This window comes from Haliotis rufescens, unplaced genomic scaffold, assembly GCF_023055435.1.
Source record: "Haliotis rufescens isolate VD_foot unplaced genomic scaffold, xgHalRufe1.0.p SCAF_42, whole genome shotgun sequence".
NCBI classification, from domain to species: Eukaryota; Metazoa; Mollusca; class Gastropoda; order Lepetellida; family Haliotidae; genus Haliotis; species Haliotis rufescens.
In genome coordinates, this window is record NW_025964135.1 from 3,174,121 (window position 1) to 3,197,214 (window position 23,094).

General features: G+C 40.8%; 1 protein-coding gene across 1 annotated transcript; it reads left to right on the plus strand.

Moving 5' to 3' along the window:
- Positions 1-284: 284 nt before the first annotated feature.
- LOC124148198 lies at positions 285-22,600 on the plus strand. Its single transcript, XM_046519175.2, has 5 exons — positions 285-672; positions 11,769-11,823; positions 15,431-15,548; positions 21,624-21,797; positions 22,206-22,600. Exons 1-5 carry the CDS (start codon positions 342-344, stop codon positions 22,329-22,331), a joined length of 804 nt encoding a protein of 267 aa, XP_046375131.1. The 5' UTR covers positions 285-341; the 3' UTR covers positions 22,332-22,600.
- The last annotated feature ends 494 nt before the right edge of the window (positions 22,601-23,094 follow it).

Here is a 23,094-nt window from a genome sequence, read left to right on the forward strand (position 1 = left end):
CCTTGGGTTTGCTTGAAAATGTAAAACCTTGAGCTCGTGGTTTTACATTTTCAACCAAAACCGAGGAGGCGTGTTTTATCCTACACATGCTGATTTATAATTGACACATTTAACTTGAGTTTTTCAAGTCCATGATTTTTGTTTATCAGTGAAATGTAGTCATATAGTCCTTACTGTGTACGCGAAGGGTTGTACACTTAAAACCTTACTTGCTGATCAATACAAGACCTTTCAGATCGATGAGAAGCATAGAATTACATATTACTTCAGTTGCGTCTGGGCGGTTGCCGAGATGAGACAGCAGTCTCTGTCTTTGTAATATTTCTGTGCGTGATGTGGACATGAAAATGGATATGCATATGTATAGTACAATAGTCGGGCTGATGATGACTATGGTGGTACACGGATCTACTGGAACGTGCCTGGAAGATCTAAACTGGACCCCATCCTCATCTTACAGTAACAAGAAGTTCAGCGGAGCCGTGAAAGTCTCCCAAACTGTCAGTGGAAAATTGGCATGTATTTCGTTCTGTATCTTCAGCGGAACTAAAGTTGCCATCGTTTACGACAAAACTGACCAGCGGTGTACTTGCCACAATTTGCCGTTGTCGTCGTTGACGCTAGTTGACGCTCCGGGAGCTGTGGCGTTAGGGAAGACCACCCTCCCTGCAGGTAAACGGCACAAAATAGACACGTTATGTTGTATGCACACTCTGAGGCCTAGACACTGTATTAGTGTAAAGGGTGGTTGGGTAGCCTAGTGGTTAAAGCGTTCGCTCTTCATGCCAAAGACTCGGGTTCGATTCCCGACATGGGTACAATGTGTGAAATCCATTTCTGGGTTCCCCCGCTGATTTATTGCTTGAATATTGCTAAAAGCGGCGTAAAACTAAACTCACTCACCCAATAATGTAGTGGTACACTGTTACTTGATAAAAATACGACCCAACGGGAGAAAAGGGACCTTATGGAAGGTAGGATATAATTGTGCCGTGACGTCATACAGAAAGACGTTCGACATCAACTTACTGTAAAAATTGCCTTGTGTGCAGGCTGAACAAACATTTCCTATTTCTCTTTCGTTAGTTCGTAATATAATAAAGCCATTTCAAAACATTTCAGCATACATGCCTACCATCAATTAAGCAAAATTATATTTAAAAACTGCAGCCATTAAATAAACAGTTATAAGTCTGAAAATGGAACTTTGCAGAAAATGAGTCAATATGTTGATGCCATGCATCTCAATAATAAATATAAATTACAGCTTTTGACTCGTATTTTTATGGTCCTAAGATGCTGTATTTGTAAAATATATTAAGAAGACAAAATGTGATTTTTCACCCATACGGTCCCTTATCTCATGGTTGATCACAAATATAGATACGTTCGTTTCAGTAAGACCGCCTCCGTGGTCTAGTGGTAGAGCGTCCGCCCGGAGAGCGGAAGGTCCGGGGTTCGATCCCCGGCCGCGTCATACCAAAAGACGTTAAAAGATGGTACTTGTTGTTACCCTGTCTGGCGCTCGGCATTAAGGGGCTAAAACAAGGACTGGTCGGCTCGGAGTCAGTTTACTGTGTCTGAGTGGGGTATTCATGTTAAACTGCGGCATGGTATCTCAGTGAGCTAGCACTATAAATCGGCATTAGCCCGGACTAGTACAAGCAGCCTCACATATACATACACGTGCATGCACGTCGCTATATAAGTGCAATAATCTTGGACGCGACGCTAAACCCCATTTCACCTCACCTCACCTCACCCCGTTTCAGTAATACCCAAAGGCAGGCCCACGGTACGCAATGGAAGCATACAGACACAGTATACACAGTATTTGTTTTGAAGCACATGACTCTCCTTTCTTAATCTGTGGTCCCTTAGGAAAAAACCTATGATCGTTAGTTCCAATCCCGGTTCGCCCCGATAATGTTTCTTGTTGTGTCAACACCATACTCGTGCTCGTTGGTTCCACTGATCATGAAATGGTAAACGTCTGAGACCTGCATGACTTCAGGTTTTCCTCCCACATTAAGCTGACACGCCGTGATATGACTGGAATACTGTTAAAAGCAGCGTTAAACTCACTCACCCACCCACTTTTAAGCTGGGGAGACTTTAAGTGTACTTGTGTTTGACTGGTCTGAAGATTTACCATTTTCATTCAATCTTTGTTTTAAAGTACAGTAAACTATGTTTTTAACGTACACGCTTATAACGAACTGACTGTTATAACTTTTGTTTTAGTCCCGACCATTTGTTGTATAAATGCTGTATATATGCTTATAACGAACTACGGTTATTACGAACTAAAATTAGTGGTCCCTTCGAGATCGTTATAACCATAGTTTACTGGTTGTCTTGATTCCCGAAAACAACACATGCTTGTCAATATTTGCAGTCCGTCAAGTATCTCAGCTAAGTGGGTGATTTGGGTCTTGTTGGAATATAATAGTTACATTGATTATGACAGGAATTACGTGTCACACAGGGGGGCAATTATTTTACGGTACAGTAAACTACGGTTATAACGAACTCAAAGGGACCACTAAGTTTAGTTCGTTATAACCGTAGTTCTTTATAAGCATATATACAGCATAACGACAGCAAATAGTCGGGACAAAAAAGTAGGCTCGTTATATCCATCAGTTCGTTATAAACGTACTTTACTGTATTTTAACCACCCGGACAGAGCCTTCGATAATCTTTGTTGATAAAAGCATCACACCAAATTTAAAAACCAAAATTTATAACAATGACCAGTGTCTTTTAAGTAACTTACGATGAGATGCCCACTTACACGGGCAAAGAGATCCTTCAGATTTACTGTTTGATTATGTGAATCCCTTGCAGTTGCAAAGACCACACAGTCAAACAGTATATGCTTGACAGTGAAACTTTCATCACAAGGGATAGACTTAAGAGGTTCGTCTTCATCGGTCTCAAGCAGATATTCGAGGGTAAACCGACTGTGGCCAATACGACATAGTCGTAAAATGACCTCATCATGTCTTGACTGACAACCCAAGTTGGTATGACCGATTGTAGGTTTTAGTTTATATGAAGGGTTTTTTTTATTCCTACCTGGGTGTCCCACCTTTTTTGCATGAGATCCCGAGTATAATTCTTGATAGGTGGTTAGAAATCACTGTACGGAATCAGTCGTTGAGATAAGATTTGTCACGAGCTGCTTTATCGTCTTCGGAGTCTTGTTATGCCTGCATGACCAACAAAGGACGACGTCACGTGAGCCAGTTGAAAGATCTTTGAAAAGTTCTTAAATGTCTAGAATTATAGGGTCATTCGAGGAGACACTTTTAGGTGCCTGAAGGCAAGACAGGGAATCTAAGAAGATGATGAACGTTTTACATTGATTGTGTTGTTTAGTATGGATCAAAGCTGTTTTTACCTCAGCAATGAAGATTGAACTATTATCTGAATGTCTTCGCTGTCTCATTGTCATAGTGCAATACACTTGGTATCTGGTGTATTTCATTCCACATGATCCAACACACACGGCTTGTGAATGGGTCTTAACAGCAGTGAACCCCTCAATTTCACTTCCACAGATCTCACAAACCCATCCTTTCCAGGAAATGTCCTGGTGACCCGAGACAAAGGCCACATCTTCCGAGGTGTGTTTTCTTCCATCACCAACACAATGTCACCGACACTCATGTTCTCACAAGGCTTTAACCACTTCTGCCGTAACTGTAAGCATGGTAGATACTCTTTTATCCACCGTTTCCAAAAACAATCTGAGAGAAACTGTACATGTCTCCACATTCTACCATAAACATCTTCCATTCGAAAGTTACCTGGTGGTTTTGAAATGTTTGATCAAAGTAGCAGTAGGTGATTCGGTGTTCACAATCATTCACATTATCTGACACAACAGTGATTGGTCGGCTATTGACTATAGATTCAGCTTCACAAAACAATGTGTTGAGACCTTCATCACTGAGGCCATTCTGTTTGTTAAGCAGAGCAGACAAAACCTTGCGAACTGTCCTAATTTGTCTTTCCCACATACCTCCCATACGTGAGGCAGTGGGTGGATTAAAGATGTATGTCCCTTTCCAGCATAGAGTTGTAGATCTTTGTCTGATCCACCTCCTGAATAGCTTGTCTAAGCTCTTGATGTGCCCCCTTGAAGTTTGTCCCGTTGTTGGATCTAATAATCTCTGGTTTTCCCCGACGTGCCTCGAATCTTGTCAATGCATTTATGAAGGAATTTGTATCCATGGAGTCAAGTTTTTCTATGTGTATTGCTCTCACTGTTAGGCACGTGAACAAGCATCCGTATCGTTTTACCAAAATTCTGCCCCTTTTTACAAGGAACGGGCCAAAACAATCAACCCCAACAAATGTGAATGGCGGGTTATGAGGAGTAACCCTTTCCTTTGGTAAACTTGCCTTTCGCTGTGAACTCTGGATGCCTTGATGTCTCCGACAATGGACACACTTCCCCCAATATCCTGTTTATTGTGGTTCGTGCGTTGATAAGCCACAACTTCTGCCGCATGTGAGACAAAACATGTTCTCGACCTGAATGTCCAAGGATCTCATGGCAGTGAGATGATATCAGATTTCCAGCATGATGATTCTTCGGAATGATCATAGGATGTTTAGACTCTTCTTGAATAGGTGCGTTACTCAAACGACCCCCAACACACATGACATCAACATTATTCAAAACAGGCTCAAGATTGTAGAGTGTACTTGATTTCTTCACTCGTTCCCTTCTTCTCAGACGATCTATATCTATATCTATATCTATATATATATATATATATATAGCTATTTCCTCATGCAAATGACATCTCTGCAAATACTTCAGAAGCTCAACTGTCAGATTACGAGGAGAAACATTTGAATCAAATTTTGTTCCCTTCGTTCTTTGAAGCAACCACTGTTTGAATCGTAAAAGCCATGCCGTGGCTTTCTTCAGTTTCAGCCATGATGAGAATCTCTCCAGTAATCTGTCCATTACACACACAGGGGTATGTAGTTGTACAAAACATTCTACTGCCTTCTTTGTTTCTAAAGAACTCTCAGATACCTGTAATATTTCTGGCATCACTGGCCATCTGTGCTCCTCTTGCCACAAGAAACTAGGACCTTGAATCCATCATTGGCATCTAAACCTCGGGATGCATCATCAGGTGGATTTATATCTGATCCAATATATCGCCAACTGTCCTGTGAAGATCCTGAATGAATAGCACTCACTCTATTTGCCACAAAGGCCTTGTAACGCAGGGATTCATTCTTGATGTAATGCAATACTGTCATGCAATCTGACCAGAACATGGACTTATCAATTTCCAATCTCAGTTCTCTGCGCAAACAGTTGATCAATTCTAACTGCCATGACAGCAGCTGATAATTCCAGTCGAGGAACTGTAAGTTGCTTCAAAGGTGCAAGTCTCGAATTTCCCATCACAAAAGCACAATGGACGTGTCCTTCATTGTTTACTATCCGCAGATAGGATACTGTGCCATATCCAACCAATGATGCATCTGCAACGTGATGCAAATCACATTTCAAGTTTTCAAACTCTAAGGGTATCAAACATCGGTCAGCCCAGAAAGTCTCAATCATTGGCATTTGTTCCAGCTAACCATTTTCGGGCATTGTCCAATGGCTCATCCCATCCTTTGTGTAGTCTGCATTCACTTTTAAAGATAATCTTTGCCTTTAGAATAACTTGGCAGATAAACCCCAAAGGATCATAAACTAAACTAATTATGCTTATTAATCCTCTATTGGTGGCTGGTTTTGATTTACAGGGGATTCGAAACCCAAGCGTGTCATTTTCTGTGCTCCACTTTACTCCAAGAGCTCGCCCTTGTGGTAGAAGGTCATTAGTTAGGTCAATGTTCTTTATTTTTTTTGCCCTCTCTTCACACGGAATTGAATCTAATACTGTTCTGTTGTTGCTGACCCACTTTGTCATCCTGAAGCCTCCCTTTGCTAGTAGCTCACATAGTTGCTTAATGAGGTGAATGACTTTGTCTTCTGTTGGGACGGAGTTTAAACAGTCATCTCCATACAAGTTTTCAAGCACTGTTTGAACTGTTTCCTGATCAAAGTCATCAGCATTATTTTCTGCTGTACGCCTAACTGCATGTGAAGCACAACTAGGGCTCCATACCCCACCGAATAGATGCACAGTCATTCGTTACACTTTAGGAGGTCTAGTTCTGTCCATATTGGGCCACCATAAAAATCTCAGTGTATCCTTATGCTTCTCACTCACCTTCACTTGGTGAAACATAGCCTCTATGTCTCCCATAAAGGCCACTCTATAATGACGAAATCTCAGATTTCTGGTAAGATCTAGTCCCTCTAACCCGTCAGTGTTTAAACTTGTACCTTCGAACTGTGCTAAACAATCAAACACAATACGTAGCTTGTCAGGCTTTTGTGGCGTAACTACTGCATGGTGTGGAATGTACCAAACTGGCCTACCTCCTGCAATAATTTCATCATCGGTCACCTTTTCTGCATATCCCTTCTCCAATAACTCTGTAATCCCCCCATTGATATCTTTCATACAAGTTCTGGTCCTTGTCTCTTGTACAAATATTCCAATCCTGCTTCTGCAATGCCATAATTGTTTGGCAATTCTGGATTATCAGACTTGAATGGAATGTCCATTTTATAATGTCCATTGTCAATTTCTACACTTTGGTCCCACATGTTGATAGCTCTCTTGTCATTCACAGACATAGTAACTTCACTATCCATACCACATGAATCCACTTTCCAGAACTTCTCAACTAAAGACTGTAACTCACAATCATACTGCACTACTTGTACATAATGAGATGTCACTGCTCCATGGCTGCCATTCTCCAATGGTCCATTCACAACCCAGCCTAACACCGTTCTTGCAGCGTAAGGTTCATCAGACGCTCCTCTACGAATGTCAATTGGTGCCAGTTCCGACGGATTGTCTTGTCCGATTAGAAGATCAACCTTAGCCCCTTCAGACAGATTAATATCTTTCAAATGAGGCCATTTGTCTAAATCACTTTGAGATGCCACACTGTTTCCATAAACTGGAATTTCAGGAATCACAAATACATGATGCATTTTAATGCAGTGCATCCCACTCAGGTCAGCAACATTCAGAGTTACCATACTCGTGTCAGATTTGGAGTCATCACTAGTGAGTGCTGTTAGCGACAAAGTTGTTTTACTACCCTGTAGACCAAGCTGTTTAACCAGTTCCTGTGTACAGAATGTGTTTGCGCTTCCAGGGTCAAGTAAGGCGTATGTTCTGATGCACTTACTCTCACTGCCTTGAATCACAACTGGCACAATGGGAAGAGCTATCCTGCTCATGCCGGCCCCATTAACTTTACTAACTGAATTGTGGAGAGACTGGACTGTTGTTTGCGTAGAGATTTCTTGAGTTTTCTTTTTAGCCTCATCAGCCCCAGTCCATCAGCTTCTGCTGATGTGCAACAGTCTCGAATGCTTGCGTGTACATCCATCTACACCACATTTGCTTGGCTGTAAACAATTGTACGACATATGTTGATTGGAGAAACAGTTATGGCACAAATACTTCTCAGTAACAAACTCCTCTTCCTCTGTAACCAGCTTTGGTTCGAATATATTAGTTAGAAGCAAACTTCCCCATTGAATTCTTCTTTGTTTTCATTTTGTCATCTCTTGAAATATTGATAGTTCCAAAAACTGGGTCATTCGCTTCCTCCGCAGCAGTTTCTATGAATCCAGCCAGGTGTGTAATATCAGGGTAATATCCAGTAGCCTTCAGAACACCAACAGCTTCTTTCTGCCATCTTCCTTGAAGAAAGGGTGGTAACTTTTCAACTATCTTTCCTATTCACATTTGATTATCAATTTCGTTGAGGCGTCCCATTGTTGTCAAAGTCATAAAACAACTCCGTACATTGTCTGCATATCGTCGCAGTTCTGCACTACCTCCAAATCTCAAACAGGTTCCCTCAGTAACCTTCTGTATCCAGGCCTTTGAGATGACAAACTGATTTCCAAAGCGCTCACTCAACAGTCTCCTTGCTTCGGAATACCCAACTTCAGGTTCCATAACTGCGCAACATTCAATGACAGTCAAGGCCTTCCCAGTGCAATACTGTAGCAGACGATTTAACTTGACACTGTTATTGACACAAGAATCTCCAAAACTATTCTCAAATGAACGTACAAACATCCCGTATTTTAATGGATCTCCATCAAATGTCATTAGTTCTGTTTTAGGCAACTGAAGAATGTTGAGCATCTGCCTCTGCATTGACAGGAATTGCTCACCACTATCATGACTATCAGACGCACCTCGCTTCTCAACATGATCCAAATTATCCTGACCAACGGCAGTATAAGACTTCGGTAGAAATTCTGGTTGAGTCCAAACACTGGTTCGGTGCTGTTGGAGAGCTCTTATCTGCTGTTCTTGTTCATGAATAACATTCAGTAATGCTGCATGCCTCAATCTTTCTTGATCCATCTTCTCACTTGAAGCCTCATTATCATTTGGATTCAGTGGCTGATTACCATGTTCAACTGTCTGTTGCAAAGTATCAGTCCCTTCAGGTTTATGCTGAGATTCCCGCTTTATCTGATTAGATAACTCATTAAGTTTATCGGCTGATAAAGTACCTCCACCAAATGATTCCACATATACAAGTTCTTCTGCTTCTACCACTGCAATATCTGTCTCTTGTTTGAGTGATTCTTGTTATTCCTCAAGCTCCATCTGATGCCGTGTAAGCTCTTGAGTCTTCTTTAATGCTTCAGCACGAACACGCAGCCAAACGGGGTCAGTAGCCATATCTGTGCTTGTAGACCTCTGCGGCTTGAAACCTTCTCCACAAATTAAATTAGTTGGATTTGACGGAAATATGTTTGAATTGTTACCTTGTTTCGTTTTGTCGCTGTTCGTACATGAGTACATTTCTTATCGTTATGACAGGACAGACCGACTGTAAACAACGTCTGACCGTGGCGTGACGTCTCATAGACTAGGGTTAGAGTAGCTTCCCTTTGACAAAGGGCAGTTACTCTAGCGGACAGACCGATGGATTGCCGCGAAAGGCAATTAAAAACAATTGTTGTTTTGCGTACGGCCTTCTTAGCAGCAACTTTAGTCATCAATGTTTTTACAGTTTGTTGACTAACAGAATCATCTGGATTCACTGATATATGTCTTATGTTCATGTCATCTCTCATGTTAATGTCTCTTTTTCTCTCAGCCTTCCTCATCAACACATCTGAATGTAACAGATCAAACCTGTCTTTAATCTTCAAACAATAAGACTCCAACTCATGAATCTCCTCTGGATTATCTGACAAGTTCCTGTCTCTCAATTGTTTTCTCATGCAATTTGTGTAGAATATCTTTCAAATAGTCCTTTTCACTATCAACCACAGTGATATCTGTTTCACTTCTTAAATGTCTCTGATCTGATTTTCTTTTCTGTTATATACTGCCACTATACCACCACGCTGTCTGCCGAACTGTGGTTCTAACTCATATTCACCAATGTTCAATTCACTTCCCTGCATACTTGTTTTTTTGGAGTCAATCTCTGACGTATTGACAAAATATTTGCTTATGTTGCTGAATTTTTCTATCCTTCATAAATTTTCTTGAACTTTTGTAGGCACAACAAAAGGGCATTGTACTCGATATTTTTACTTCCTCTTCACATTTTTGTTTACACCGCAGTGTTCTACACGTGTACATTGTATTCCATGATTAGTCGTCGGTTCAAGCTAAAACAAATAAAATGTTTCCACTCTGTCTCGATATTCAAATATCATTAAATATGCAAGATACTGAAAGCTTTACCTTGAATGTAATTACCTAATAATAATAGTAATATTACCCACAGTGAACTGAAGTGCTTCTTAGGTAAAACTAACGAAAACATGTAACCCCATTTCAGGCTAACCCATGTGGTCTAGACCTGTTAGCATGGTTAGATACAACTGCACGTCGTTGTTGAATTTGGCAATATCAGGTTTATATTATACAATGATTGGATAGATGAACATGTTGCTCACTGTACATAATTATACTTACAAAATTTCTGATCCTCAAATGCCTACAATGTGGTTACTTCACCGCAGCGAAGCACACCGGTCACCTCGAACCACCGTTACAACTTCGGAGTTACCTCCCTTCCCTGTCAAGTCTTAAAACTTAGATCGCAATCCGAAATAATCAAATGTTTCAGTAACATACTCCAATGTGTCTCATGTGGAGTTACCTCCACGTCAAGAGGACCAAAGAAGTTATGGACCTTTATGGGAACTCTAAGGGAACCTCTAAAGTAGAGGTGGCCTTTGGTGGAAGTGTCTGCAGCTGCTCTCTTTGCTGCTTTTGTTTTGATAATCTTTTTTTTATCTCTTTGTAAGATGAACAATTTCTGGTTCTGCTTCAGTAACTGGCTTTGGAGTCTGAGACTCGACATTGTTTAGGGTTTTGGTTTGGGAGATGTCACAGACGAAAGTGTCACAGTAGGTTTAGGTAGTGAAGCAGTTGGAATTGGCTTAACAGACTTGACCCGTGTCAGATCAGTCTGGCATCAATAGAGACAGTGGTTACAGCTGGACGAGAGACTGCAGCAGAGTAGGAAAGGGTAGAAGTGGTTGCAATAAGACCTGCAACCCTCTTCTTATCTTCGTGGTATGAGACATTTTGTTCAGTCTTGACTCTCGGGATTTGGGACTCGCGTTTTAACACAGGGCAGGATTTTGAAGAAACCATATAGTTGAGCCATGGTGAAGTTGTAAACAGTTCACCATCCTAGCTCCCCACCCGCCACGGGGTGTCACAAGGACAATGCTGTAAGCCAGTGGATTTCCGACTGGCAGCACCAAGGATACTGGGATGGTACACTCAAGCAGATCAACTAAAAAATTAATCAATCCACCAGATTGGCTCATGAGCCACCGCCTTCTGACTTGTTGGATAGGCATTACTTAGAAGTTGGCGGATGACAAGATAGACACAATTTTATGGATAACAACTACAGTATTAAAGAAGTTGTTATCCATAAAAATGTGTCTATCTTGTCACCGCCTTCTGGGCATACGACTCTAGGCAATTGAAACAATTAACAATCAAAATTCAAGATTTGATACATATATAATTTGGCCAGGTCCGAAAGTTAAAAAGTCAAATCAGTTTAAACACAATATGTGCTCAACGCTTGGCGTGACTAGCCGATTGATAGAACCGGGCCCATTCTACCACCCGTCTAGGTGAAGTCAGGGTCGAAGTGGTGTATTGGACAAAGGAACGCTATTCCTGGAACCAGTGCCCTCAACCACCAGACTCCCGTCCTTCGCCGACACAGGGGCGCAACCCACGGCAAACAGGTTGCCCAATTCGGTCGCCTTTTACGACCAGCAATGGGGTGCTGTGGACACATTCTACCCCGGGTCCACACGGGGGAAGAGCTATTAGCGTTACCCAGCACTCACCATATTTATTACTTGCATAAATAAGACGTCATTATGTGACGTTTGCGAAATAGAACTCTTCATAATCAAGAAGTACCATGCTGAGGTCTTTGAAAGGCATTTAGAAGCGATTCACATCAGGAAGAGAATAACGTTTCGGAGTATATGCTTACTCCTTCATCAGGTGAATGATGAAGGAGTAAGCATATACTCCGAAACGTTGTGTTCTTCATAATAAAGAAGTTGACCTCCATATATTCTCTTTCTTACCATGCTGAGATATATTAATAGGCAGTTCTTGTTTCAGATGCTGTGGACACATGGATAGCTACTATCATTAAAGAATCATCACATTTCAGCTCGTACGTACAAATCTATGTTCATATTTTGTCAATAATTGTACACTATCGCATGACACGCGTCAAGGCCAGATCGCAGCGCTTGCCAGAAGAATTATCTTTATATTAGAGCCTGGCGGGTTCTCTTGAAACACAAGAAGGCGCTATGTCGGATGGATTAGCCGCCAGGGTTTATTTTCAGTAAAACTATGTGAGGTGAGGTGAAATGTGGTTTACGTCGCGTCCGTATTGCACTAATTTAGCGACGTGCTTGCATGTGTGTGTGTGCGTGCGTGCGAGCGTGCGTGCGTGCATGCGTGCATGCGTGCGTGTGTGTGTGCTCGTGCTAGTCCCAACTAATGTCGATTTTATAGTGCTCGCACACTGAGATACCATGCCGCAATTTAACATAAATACAGTAGACTGACTCCGAGCAGACCAGCTTGTTTTAGCCCCTAAATGCCAAGCGCCATACTAAACTCAGTATCAAAAGAAACCTTACTCAGTTGATTTGATCATAGGTTTGATTTTCAATTGAAAGTATCTTTAGTTAGCGATATAGTATAGTATGAACTGTACTGCCGCATAGTCAGCAATTAAAGACAATTATTATACGGCTGTATTTTTTTAAATAAAATTTGAATTAGAAGTAATAAACGAGATCGGTTACGCAACTGCTGATGGTTATCTTAGACATCTTGTCTTTGAAAATAAAAATAATTGCTTTTAGCGGTACAAAATTTCAAAAATGGTATAGGGGTCATGTAATTGCAAAATGCAATTCATATTAACACAAAATTACTCAGCCAGAGATAAAGCGTTACAAACAGTTGCAGGAATGAGTGATAGGCAAATGGGCATAATTAAATTTAAGAGCAGTTCTTTCTATTTTCAGTTAAATTAAAACAAAATAATGGGGATACTTTCTTTTGCCCCCAGTTTAAGTACAAGTTATTGCCAGAATTAATGTGAAACAACATCCACTATTGTCCCTTGGGAATAAATATAATTGGCCATAGCTGACTGCGTGCATGTCAAGTGAGTTCATCTGAAGAAATATTCAACTCAAGCAACGAGATATGACACGTGCGTGACACTGTTACACTAGACCTAATGAACTGCAACTGATGTCACTTCAGCTTATTAAAATGAAAGGCGCTTCTTCTGTTGAAACCTCCTCCGCTGCCTAGTGGGAAGAGTCTGCCCGGTGATGGGAAAATTGATGGTTCAATTCCCTAACGATAAATTTGTTGTTTGTTTGTTGTTTAACGCCTCACGCAGCAATATTCCAGCTATATGACGTCTGCCTGTAAATAAACGAGTCTGAACCAGACAATCCAGTGATTGACAACATGAGCATCGATCCTTGCAATTGGGAATCAATGACATGCATCAACCAAGTCAGCGAGCCTGACCACCCGATCCCGTTAGTCGCCTCATACGACAAGCATAGTCGCCTTTTACGGCAAGCATGGGTTGCTGAAGACCTATTCTATCCCGGATCTTCACGGGGAAACAAGCATGGGTTGCTGAAGACCTATTCTATCCCGGATCTTCACGGGGAGACAAGCATGGGTTGCTGAAGACCTATTCTACCCCGGATCTTCACCGGTCCTAATGATAAATGACGAAACGTGTTGGCATTAAGGAGCTAAAACAAGGCTCGGAGTCAATATGCATCTCTGAAGGGGGTATCAATTATTAACTGCGGTATGGTATCTCGGTGGGATAGCACCATTGGCAATAGCGCATGCCAATGTAAATTCTGTAATCGTGCCGCGACGTTATCCCTGTTCCACCTCACCTCTTTTGTGTGAGTGAGTGAGTTTACGCCGATTTTTTTTTTTCTGATTGGCACGAAGCTGTGCTCCAGAGACCATGGTGACATTACATAATATAAAGTAATACTAGTAAACATCGTACAGGTTCACAGCTTTATTATTACCAGTTAGGGGCGGTCGGGTAGCCTAGTGGTTAAAGCGTTCGCTCGTCACGCCGAAGACCCGGGTTCGATTCCCGACATGGGTGCAATGTGTGAAATTGCTGGAATATTGCTAAAAGCGGCGTAAAACCAAACTCACTCACTCACTATTACCAGTTATATGTACTTAAAGAGTACAATTTATAGGATCAAGGCCCCAAATGACACTGACAATGATCCCTGATTAATGACCCATGAACAAATATACAACCTGATTAGCTAAGCAACTGTACAGCAGCTGTTACAAAAGATAGCTAAAACAACACCCGGACAGGACAATCGACAAGACGCACAGACAGACAGTTAAGTCGGCTTTGACCAATTAACACCTGACAGCTAATCAACAAAAATAACCTCAGCTTGGTTAGATAGGGAGGAATGGGTACTGATCTGGGCACTATCCCTAAGTTAGACTTCCCAAAAATACAGGTACTTGACCTACAGAGTATCTAGACTCACAACAATAAAACTGTACTTCACGAAAAGAGTAACTTGACTCACAATTATAAAAAGGTACTTGACAAAAGAGACCATCCCGGAAAATTGGTCATTCGCGGATTACAAGTAAAAGGGTATAACACCCTAGCCAATACGTTTAGCGCAGTAACAATTTGGGTAAGTCAGAACAAGATCAAAATCGCCACATAATTACTAACTAGCGAGACTAAGTTTCTGCCTGACCACCCAGTAACAATACGACCCGTCTACGTCTAGCGAATCCTGGCGGTGGCGGCATGTGAAAGCGCCAAGGTTCTTAAACGCGACACACGGACGTCGGAGAAGACAAGTTCCCCTTTCTAGCTTGGCGAACGTTTAAAGCTGGGAGAGCTATCAGATTTTTGATTTCACAAATAGGGATCACGTAGTAAGCTGTAAGTTTCATCTCAAGTTCCCTGTACACAGTTATTCCTATCAGTCCACAACATCAGTCCTCCGTGTCTATTTGCAATTAAATTGTACCGTGGTCATCGGCGGTTTTAGTTCAGCCAGATGAAGAGAGCGTCTACATTTTTTGTTAACCGGGAACTGTAAAACTTTAGTTCACCGAGAGCCCACAATATAGGCTCCACCAGAAACGTTAAGCTATCGAGACACGATTTCGGTTAACCGAATCACTCTGCAATGTCAGTCAAGCGTACACGTGTCAGTCCTAAATGAAAGGACAAGCCAGTTTACCATGTCAGTCCACCAATCAACTTACCTCTTTTGTCACGGTCATCGAATCATAGGCTTCTAGCACGACACATTTCTTCACAGCAAGATGCTGCTCCTCAGATTACTGGGCACGATGGACCTGAAAACCTGGTTTGTTTGGAGACTGGTTACTTGTGTTCACACAGTCTGAGGACGGTCGGGTAGCCTAGTGGTTAAAGCGTTCGCTCGTCACGCCGAAGACCCGGGTTCGAATCCCGACATGGGTGCAATGTGTGAACCCCTTTTCTGGTGTCCCCCGCCGTGATATTGCTGGAATATTGCTAAAAGCGGCGTAAAACCATACTCACTCACTCACTCACACAGTCTGATCAGATTCATCAGTCCGAACAACCACGTACAAACATCGTAATTATTATTATTTTCCTGTTGTCGATATTGATAATATGATCAAAATTTACATTCGGTTTCGAGTATTTATACAGTTGGTGGTTGCAGTTGGATCAGTAGCTATCCGGCCAGTAGCATGAAAGGTCCCCCCGACTACTACCCCAATTATGGCAACACTGAGAAAGCCTGGTGCCCAAAATCCAGAGACTCAAACCAGTATGTGGAGGTAAGTCGTTGTCATTCGCCGATAAAACAATCAAAATGTACCGTTTTACAACGTGTAAACTGCAGAAAAATATATATTGGCTACAAATAAAGCATTCTCCATTCATACTCACAACAGTTAGTGCCTTAAATCCCCAAATTTCCAGGACAAATCCTAAACGGCACAAACCAAAACGGAGAAATTGAAATGGAAAAAAGTCCGACACAAACCGAACCAAGTAATTCAAACTTGGTAAAACGGCCTTGAAATACAAAAATGTTTCAATTCCTAACACCAGTATTCCCGAGCATCTACGTCCATGCGGTCATGATGGATAACCTGGATTTATTCGCCACCATAGTTCTATTTCGAAAGTGGCGTCACATCCCTCACTGAGCAGAGAATTCCTCTACTCGGTGTCGTGGCATACAGAGTCGGAATAAACAAGCGAAATGATCCAGGGTATTTGTCAGTAGAGAACTGACATATAATAAACTGAGTATGTAGCATACATCGTTATATACCACACGGGCGCTTAGCTTACCGCCCATGGGTCTGAGCATGAAGATGTGAACAGAAAATAGTTTGTACAGTAAACTACAGTAAACGAACACGCTTATTACGAACTGCCGGATATAACGAACTTACTATTTTGGTCCGACCATTTGCTGTAGTTATGATGTATATATCCGTATAACGAACTACGGTAATAACGAACTAAAATTAGTAGTCCCTTTGAGTTCGTTATAACCGTACTTTACTGTACTTTGTAAATAATTGACTTTTCGAACCTTTTGCAGTTCACTAGCTAAAAATTATTCAATACTTGTTGGCAGAGGCGATTTCTTTATGCTCGGACATCACATTTCATCAATCTTCCTGAAATATCAAGAATGGACAGTACAACTACAGGGACACGAACTAGGGTCGGCGCATGCGTGAGTTTGAACAGGGTGGACGTGTTTTTCTTAGCTCCCACCATGGGGATCTCTCTTTCCCAATATAGAGCTAAAATAGGACTGTTTGTACAACCAAACAAAGCGAGAAGAAGCATGAAAGGTATCAAAATTAGCAAAAAGTGTTTCTCGATGTGCCTACGGGTTTTGATCCGTCTGAGTTTGCTACTTGTAGCAGATGGTTGTGTCGAGACGAACCCAGGCCCACCTAAGTCCGGCCCCGCACACAATACCCGAAATCAGTCAACTTTGTCCGTGTCTGAAACAGGATCGTTACAGATATCAGCAACGGAAAATGAAAACAGCGACTTGATGGCGATTTTAATGGACATTAAATCTAACACCACGGACATAAACAATAAATTTGAGAGACTCGATGACAAGGTCACAAAAATGGCGTCTGATTTCCACGAGCAGCTAGCCTCGCTTCAACATGAAAATACACAACTGAGACTTTCTCTGTCTAGTTTGGAAGAAAAACTCGAGGATCAAGAGTGTCGTGAGCGGCGAAACAACTTAATATTCCATGGAATATCTGGAGAGAGGGGCGAAACATGGGATCAGTCCGAGTCAAACGTGAGAGAGTTTCTGCGCGACGAGTTACACATGGAGAAGGCAAATGATATTGTTATTATTCGTGCTCACCGCCTCAACCCTGGCAAAAGTGATTCTCCTATCCTAGCTAAATTCCTACTGACAAAAGACAAGAGTGATATTTTCAAGAGAGGACGGGAACAACAAGATAGAAATCACCGATCACGTGTAACAGAGGATTTCCCACAGAAAATACGAGAGGATAGACGCGCACTGTCTACCTACTTTCAAGAAGCCAGAGACAGCGGGAAACGACCTAAGATACGTGTTAACAAGCTTATTGTGGAAGGGCAGGTATATATGTACGACCGACAAGACAAGTGTGTGAAGAAGGTGTCTACATGTGGGGGTACGCATCGTGATGCAAGGCCCTCTTTTCGCGATCGTTCATGGAGTGATTTGTTTGGACCCGGAAGCAACACAAACCGAGACACACCTCCTTCAGGGGAGTTAACTCCCAATGTTGACAATTTTGGTAAGTGATGTGACGGCCACGGCCCAACATTTGATATTCTCTCGTGGAATATAGAAGGACTGCGAAAATATGAAAACTCGACATCTCAGGTAAAAAGTCTTTGTGAACATTTTGACTTGATCGCGTTTTGTGAGTCATTTGTGAGACGGTCCGATGAATTCTCGGACTTCTTGTCCGGTTTTCGTGCGCTAAACTGTGTCCGTCCCAAGACACACACGTTCGGGCGATATAGTGGTGGTATCACTGTTTTGATACGCTCTCATTGGCTAGATAGTGGACTGTTATGTAGGCTTTATGATAATTTTGAAAATACTGTTGTACTTTTATTCAAAACATCAAGTTTATCATGGGACTCTGACTGTGTTTTGATATTTACTTATATCTCACCCGAAAATTCACCAGTTAATGAGAATATAGATAGTGATGGATTTACTCATCTTGAAAACTACTTGACCATTATTGTTGGGGAACACCCACACAAGCATATATTTCTTGCTGGTGATCTTAATGCAAGGACAAAGGACTTCCTTGACTATATCCCGGATGACAATATTGACTTTATTCAGAGAGATGTTGATGATTATCCCTCTGATACATTTGATATGCCAAGAAAAAACAGAGACTCAGTGACACATAATAATTTTGGCAAAAGACTTGTTGAATTGTGTAGGACCTTTGGTATTCACACATTGAATGGGAGATTGTTTAATGATACAAATGGTGAATTCACATGTTTCACTCATAATGGATCAAGTGCTGTGGATTACATGATTGCCTCCTCTTCTCTCTTTCCATATTTCTCTAACTTTGGGGTTGGTACACAGGATCACTCCAATCACTTCCCCTTATATTGCTCACTCAATATTCAGGGTACCTCATCTGGTAAATATAGTCAACCCCCAGCCCCAGGTAATACAAGGAGTAACTCCAACTGTAATCTGGAAAAGGAAGGTGGAGGCAGTTGGGAGAAATATGTGTGGAATGAAGGTGCTAAAGAAACCTTCTTGCACAAGCTTGAGGGTATATTAGTAGAGCATTATGATTATATTTTACAACTAGCTAATAATAATTGTAATACAGCAGTATCTTGTTTAGTCAGTTATTATCAAGAAGCTGCAGAACACACCAAAAAAGTATATGGTTTAAATTCTAACTTCAGGAGAAATCAGCAGCCTCCCTGGTGGGATGATGAACTTGAATTAATTAAACATGACAAATACAAATCCCTGAGAGCTCACAGAGATCATGGGGAAGATTTTTCACTTTTTAGACACTTAAGATCAATGTTTAAAAATGCTTTTAGTAGAAAGAAAAATCATTTCTTGAAGCACAGAGAGAAAAACTGATAGCTGCAAGAGACAACCCAAAGTTGTTCTGGAAACTGCTCAAGGATAGTAAACCATTTAATGCAGTCACTCAATCAATTAATACTGAGCAATGGACTAACCATTTTATGTCTCTTCTTTTTAGGCAGGATCTTGCACTTGATAGCAGTATGTACCATATCCCTGACAATAATGATCTAACAATTAACATTCCTATTCTAGCAGAAGAAATATCAAGTCAAATAAAACAGCTTGGGAATAATAAATCCCCTGGGCCTGATGGTATTGCTGCTGAATTTTTAAAGTCTTCAGAGAAACAAATTACACCAATTTTAGTTATTACATTTAACAAAATCTTTGAGAGTGGTAACTTTCCAGATGTGTGGGGGGAAAAGTATCATCTGTCCTCTGTTCAAGTCTGGTGATATGAATGATGCCAACAATTATAGAGGTATATCACTCATTGATACCATATGCAAAGCATTTACATCTATTCTTAATGCTAGACTACAGAGGTGGTGTGATGATAACAATATCATTGACGAATCTCAAGCTGGATTTAGACCCAACTATTCCACGACAGATCATATATTTTCACTACAGGCCATTATCCAAAAGTATGCATGTAAAAAGAAAAGAAGGTTCTACTGCTTATTTGTAGATTTCTCAAAAGCTTTTGATAATGTTGATCACAATATGTTGTTACAGAGTTTGGCTGATATTGGTGTCTGCGGAAAGTTTCTGTCTATTATTACATCAATGTACAATAAACTGTGTGCCTGTGTTAGAACACCTACTGGGTTATCCAAATACTTTAAGTGTAATATAGGTACCCGTCAAGGATGCATCCTCAGCCCTCAGATGTTTTTAATATTCATAAATAAACTTGTAAATTTTATGGAAAATTATGGAGGACAAACTGTCTTTATTACTAAAGACTGCCCAGCAATATATGCACTTATGTTTGCTGATGACGTGTCATCTATTGCTGATACACCTTTAAATTTACAAAAGAAGATCAATGCCTTGGAACATTTTTGCAATACCACAGGCATGAAGGTAAACTTGAAGAAAACCAAAGTTATGGTATTCAGAAATGGTGGACCCCTTAGACATTATGAAAAATGGAAATTTAATAGTGTATATATTGAAACCGTGTCGTTTTATAGATATTTGGGTATTGTGTTCACGCCCAAACTTGTTTGGACTAAGGCACTAAATACTCTTGCTGCAGAGAGTAACAAGGCCATTATGACATTATATAGATATCAAAAGAAAGTTGGTAATATACCCTGTCAAGATTTATTTAAGATATTTGATGCTATGATTGTGCCTATTGTCTGTTACGGCGCAGAAATATGGGGCATCTCATATTGTAAAATTATTGAAGATGTACAGAACAAAATGTGTAAATGGTTTCTAAATACAGGTAAAACAACAAACAATGCAATGGTTTTAGGAGAGTGCGGAAGAGCCCCTCTCCAACTTGTGTATACCACAAGGGCCATCAAGTATTGGTACAGGCTACTGCGTTTGGACGAGCGCAGACTGCCTCGCCAATGTTATTTAATGCTCAAATCACTGGACCATTCTGGTCGCACCACATGGGCTACTCACATTAAGAATATTTTGTTTAAATTAGGTTTTGGATATGTATGGTTAACACAAGGTGTTGGCAATGTGAAGGTATTTATTCATCTTTTTAAGCAAAGATTATTTGATAACCTTCAACAATCATGGTGTAGTTCTATCAATAGTATATCTGATACCTTTTATTATAAACATTTTAAATCCCTGTTGAATGTAGAAAAATATCTTACACTCCCCATACCAGTACATCTGAGAATATGTATGACTCGTTTCAGATGTAGCAAGTTTAAACTTGCAATTGACTTGGGGAGATACACAAATGTCCCATACACTGAACGCTTATGTAAATATTGTATAGAAAATGGTATACCTTTTATTGAAGATGAATTTCATGTTTTACTTGTATGTGAGCGTTATTCAGCCCTAAGAAATATGTATCTTAAACAGTATATCAAGTTTCAAACTGTAACATCTTTTACTGAAATTATTTCATCAGAAAACTTTGATGTTGTATATAACACATGTTTATATCTATATAAAGTCCAACGGCTAAGAGAAACTTAAATCGACTACTTCCTTGGCATGCGTAGTTCATGCAATCAAACATTGTCTGTATTATGGGCCTATGGCCTTCTTACTGAATAAACTGTCTGTCTGTCTGTCTGTCGAACTAGGGTCCTTGGTGTGACGAGTGAACGCTTTTGTCACAACGACACTACAGTTGCCCTTGTTCCATATTGATAAGAAACCTACTGTCAAAAGCAGAGTCGAAAGTACGATTCCGACTATGTCATAAGCATGACTGTGTTGATGAATCGCTATCAAATAGTGATAATACCAGGTGTTCGCGAAAGGTGAAAGTATTCTGCCCCACCGGTGGCACCCGTCACAAACACATACAAAGGCAAGTCAATTGTTCACCTGACGAAAACACGGGAACGTAGGGAAAGTCAAAATAGGGAATTGCATCGGAAATCATTTTGGTCACTGATGGGTCAAATTTGGAAAGACTATTGGGGGTTACGCCAGCCTCCGTTCCAAACTCCGTAAACATCGGTGTTGTCGCTAACTGTACTTTTTGTGAAAAATATATTGTGAATCGTTATCCTAATATGTCTCTCTGAATACCGCTAGTTTTAACACTGTTTTTTTCCAGCTCGGCATAGCTGAGGCCATCTACATCACGGAGATCCACATCTATGAGGTCTTCTGGGCTGGTGGCGTTGAGTCGGTCTCAGTCCGGGATTCGAACTCCAACTGGATGGTAATCTGGAGCGCTACCACTTTGTCGAAGATAAAGGAAAGTCGGATTTTCGTGCCTACGTTCATAGTAAGTCCGAATTGTATTTCTATAATAAACAGTTTTAGTTTTTATTTAATTTTAGTTCCATATTGTGTCACAGTAATTTTACGCTGCATTGGGCAGCTGATATCTGGGCATGTATAGTCAGCATCCTCATCTAGCATCATGCTGCCTGTGACCCGTGAAGATTCCGGGGTAGAATAGGTCTTCAGAAACCCATGCCGGAAAAGGCGACTATGCTTGTCGTTAAAGGCGACTAACGGGATCGGGTGGTCAGGCTCGCTGACTTGGTTGATACATGTCATGGTATTCCAATTGCGTGGATCGCGTGGATCGATGCCCTTAATAATACGGGGTGTTTTCTCCTGTATCCTATCGATAAGTTACTTAATGTGCAACTTTGCTCGTATCGATTTGTCATCCGTTTTTCTTTAGCCACCCGATTTCAAGACGGACGCCATCAGGATTGACCTTGACCTTGCTACTACTGGTGAATGGTCCGAGTTCGACGCTGTGAGAGTTATTGGGAGCAGGACCCGGAGAAGGATAAGCTTAGTGTAGTTCGTCGGGAGAAGTGTCAGTATATGGACTAAGTACTGTCGGAAATGCTACAAAACTGCTTTTTGCCTGTTAAAAAAGGAGATAATTTTTCTCAGAGTGTTGTTATTGAAATATCGAGTAACTACCGACCGTCCTACCTGTGGCTTGAAGTATTTCAGTCACAAGGATTCCTATCGACAAGTTTACAAGAGACAAATTCGAACGAAAACAGGAAGTTTATTATTATTTTAAGTCCAATTATGGCAGTCTGAAACGGACTATAGAAACATTCGTACGTGACTCCGTTATAATGATAATAATGTAGTCTTCATAAAACATCTAATCCACACACAAAAATCATTTTGAGAAAATTCTAGATGTGCATCGTCTAAAATGACAAAATGACGCTGCGTTTGTTTTGTTAACATTGCTCCTATGATGCATGTTACATTACACTTGCATCGCCATAACCAGGGTCCACGATATGGAGTCTGTACGTGGATATGATTACAAGTTATTTACACTAAGGAGAGATAGAGGGAAAACATTTATTAATTTAGATAGGGTGAATAACTGAACTGCCAAAGCTATATTGTTTTAAATTCATACCATCAAGTCTACATTATGATAAATAAAACAAAACAGGTATAGGGGTGGTCTCAAAAACAAAACTAGGACGTAAAAGGATATTGGTCAACTTTGATACATGGTGATTAGGCGTATAGTGTACAAGCTTAATGAGCGGAAGGTAACCCTGACTTAGTAGATTTTGGGAGGAATTAAA

Coding starts and splice junctions, on each gene's coding strand:
- LOC124148198 (XM_046519175.2), top strand. CDS start 342: ATGAAAATGGATATGCATATGTATAGTACAATAGTCGGGCTGATGATG. Junction 673..11,768: donor GAAGACCACCCTCCCTGCAG/GTAAACGGCACA, acceptor TTCTTGTTTCAG/ATGCTGTGGACACATGGATA. Junction 11,824..15,430: donor GAATCATCACATTTCAGCTC/GTACGTACAAAT, acceptor TGGTGGTTGCAG/TTGGATCAGTAGCTATCCGG.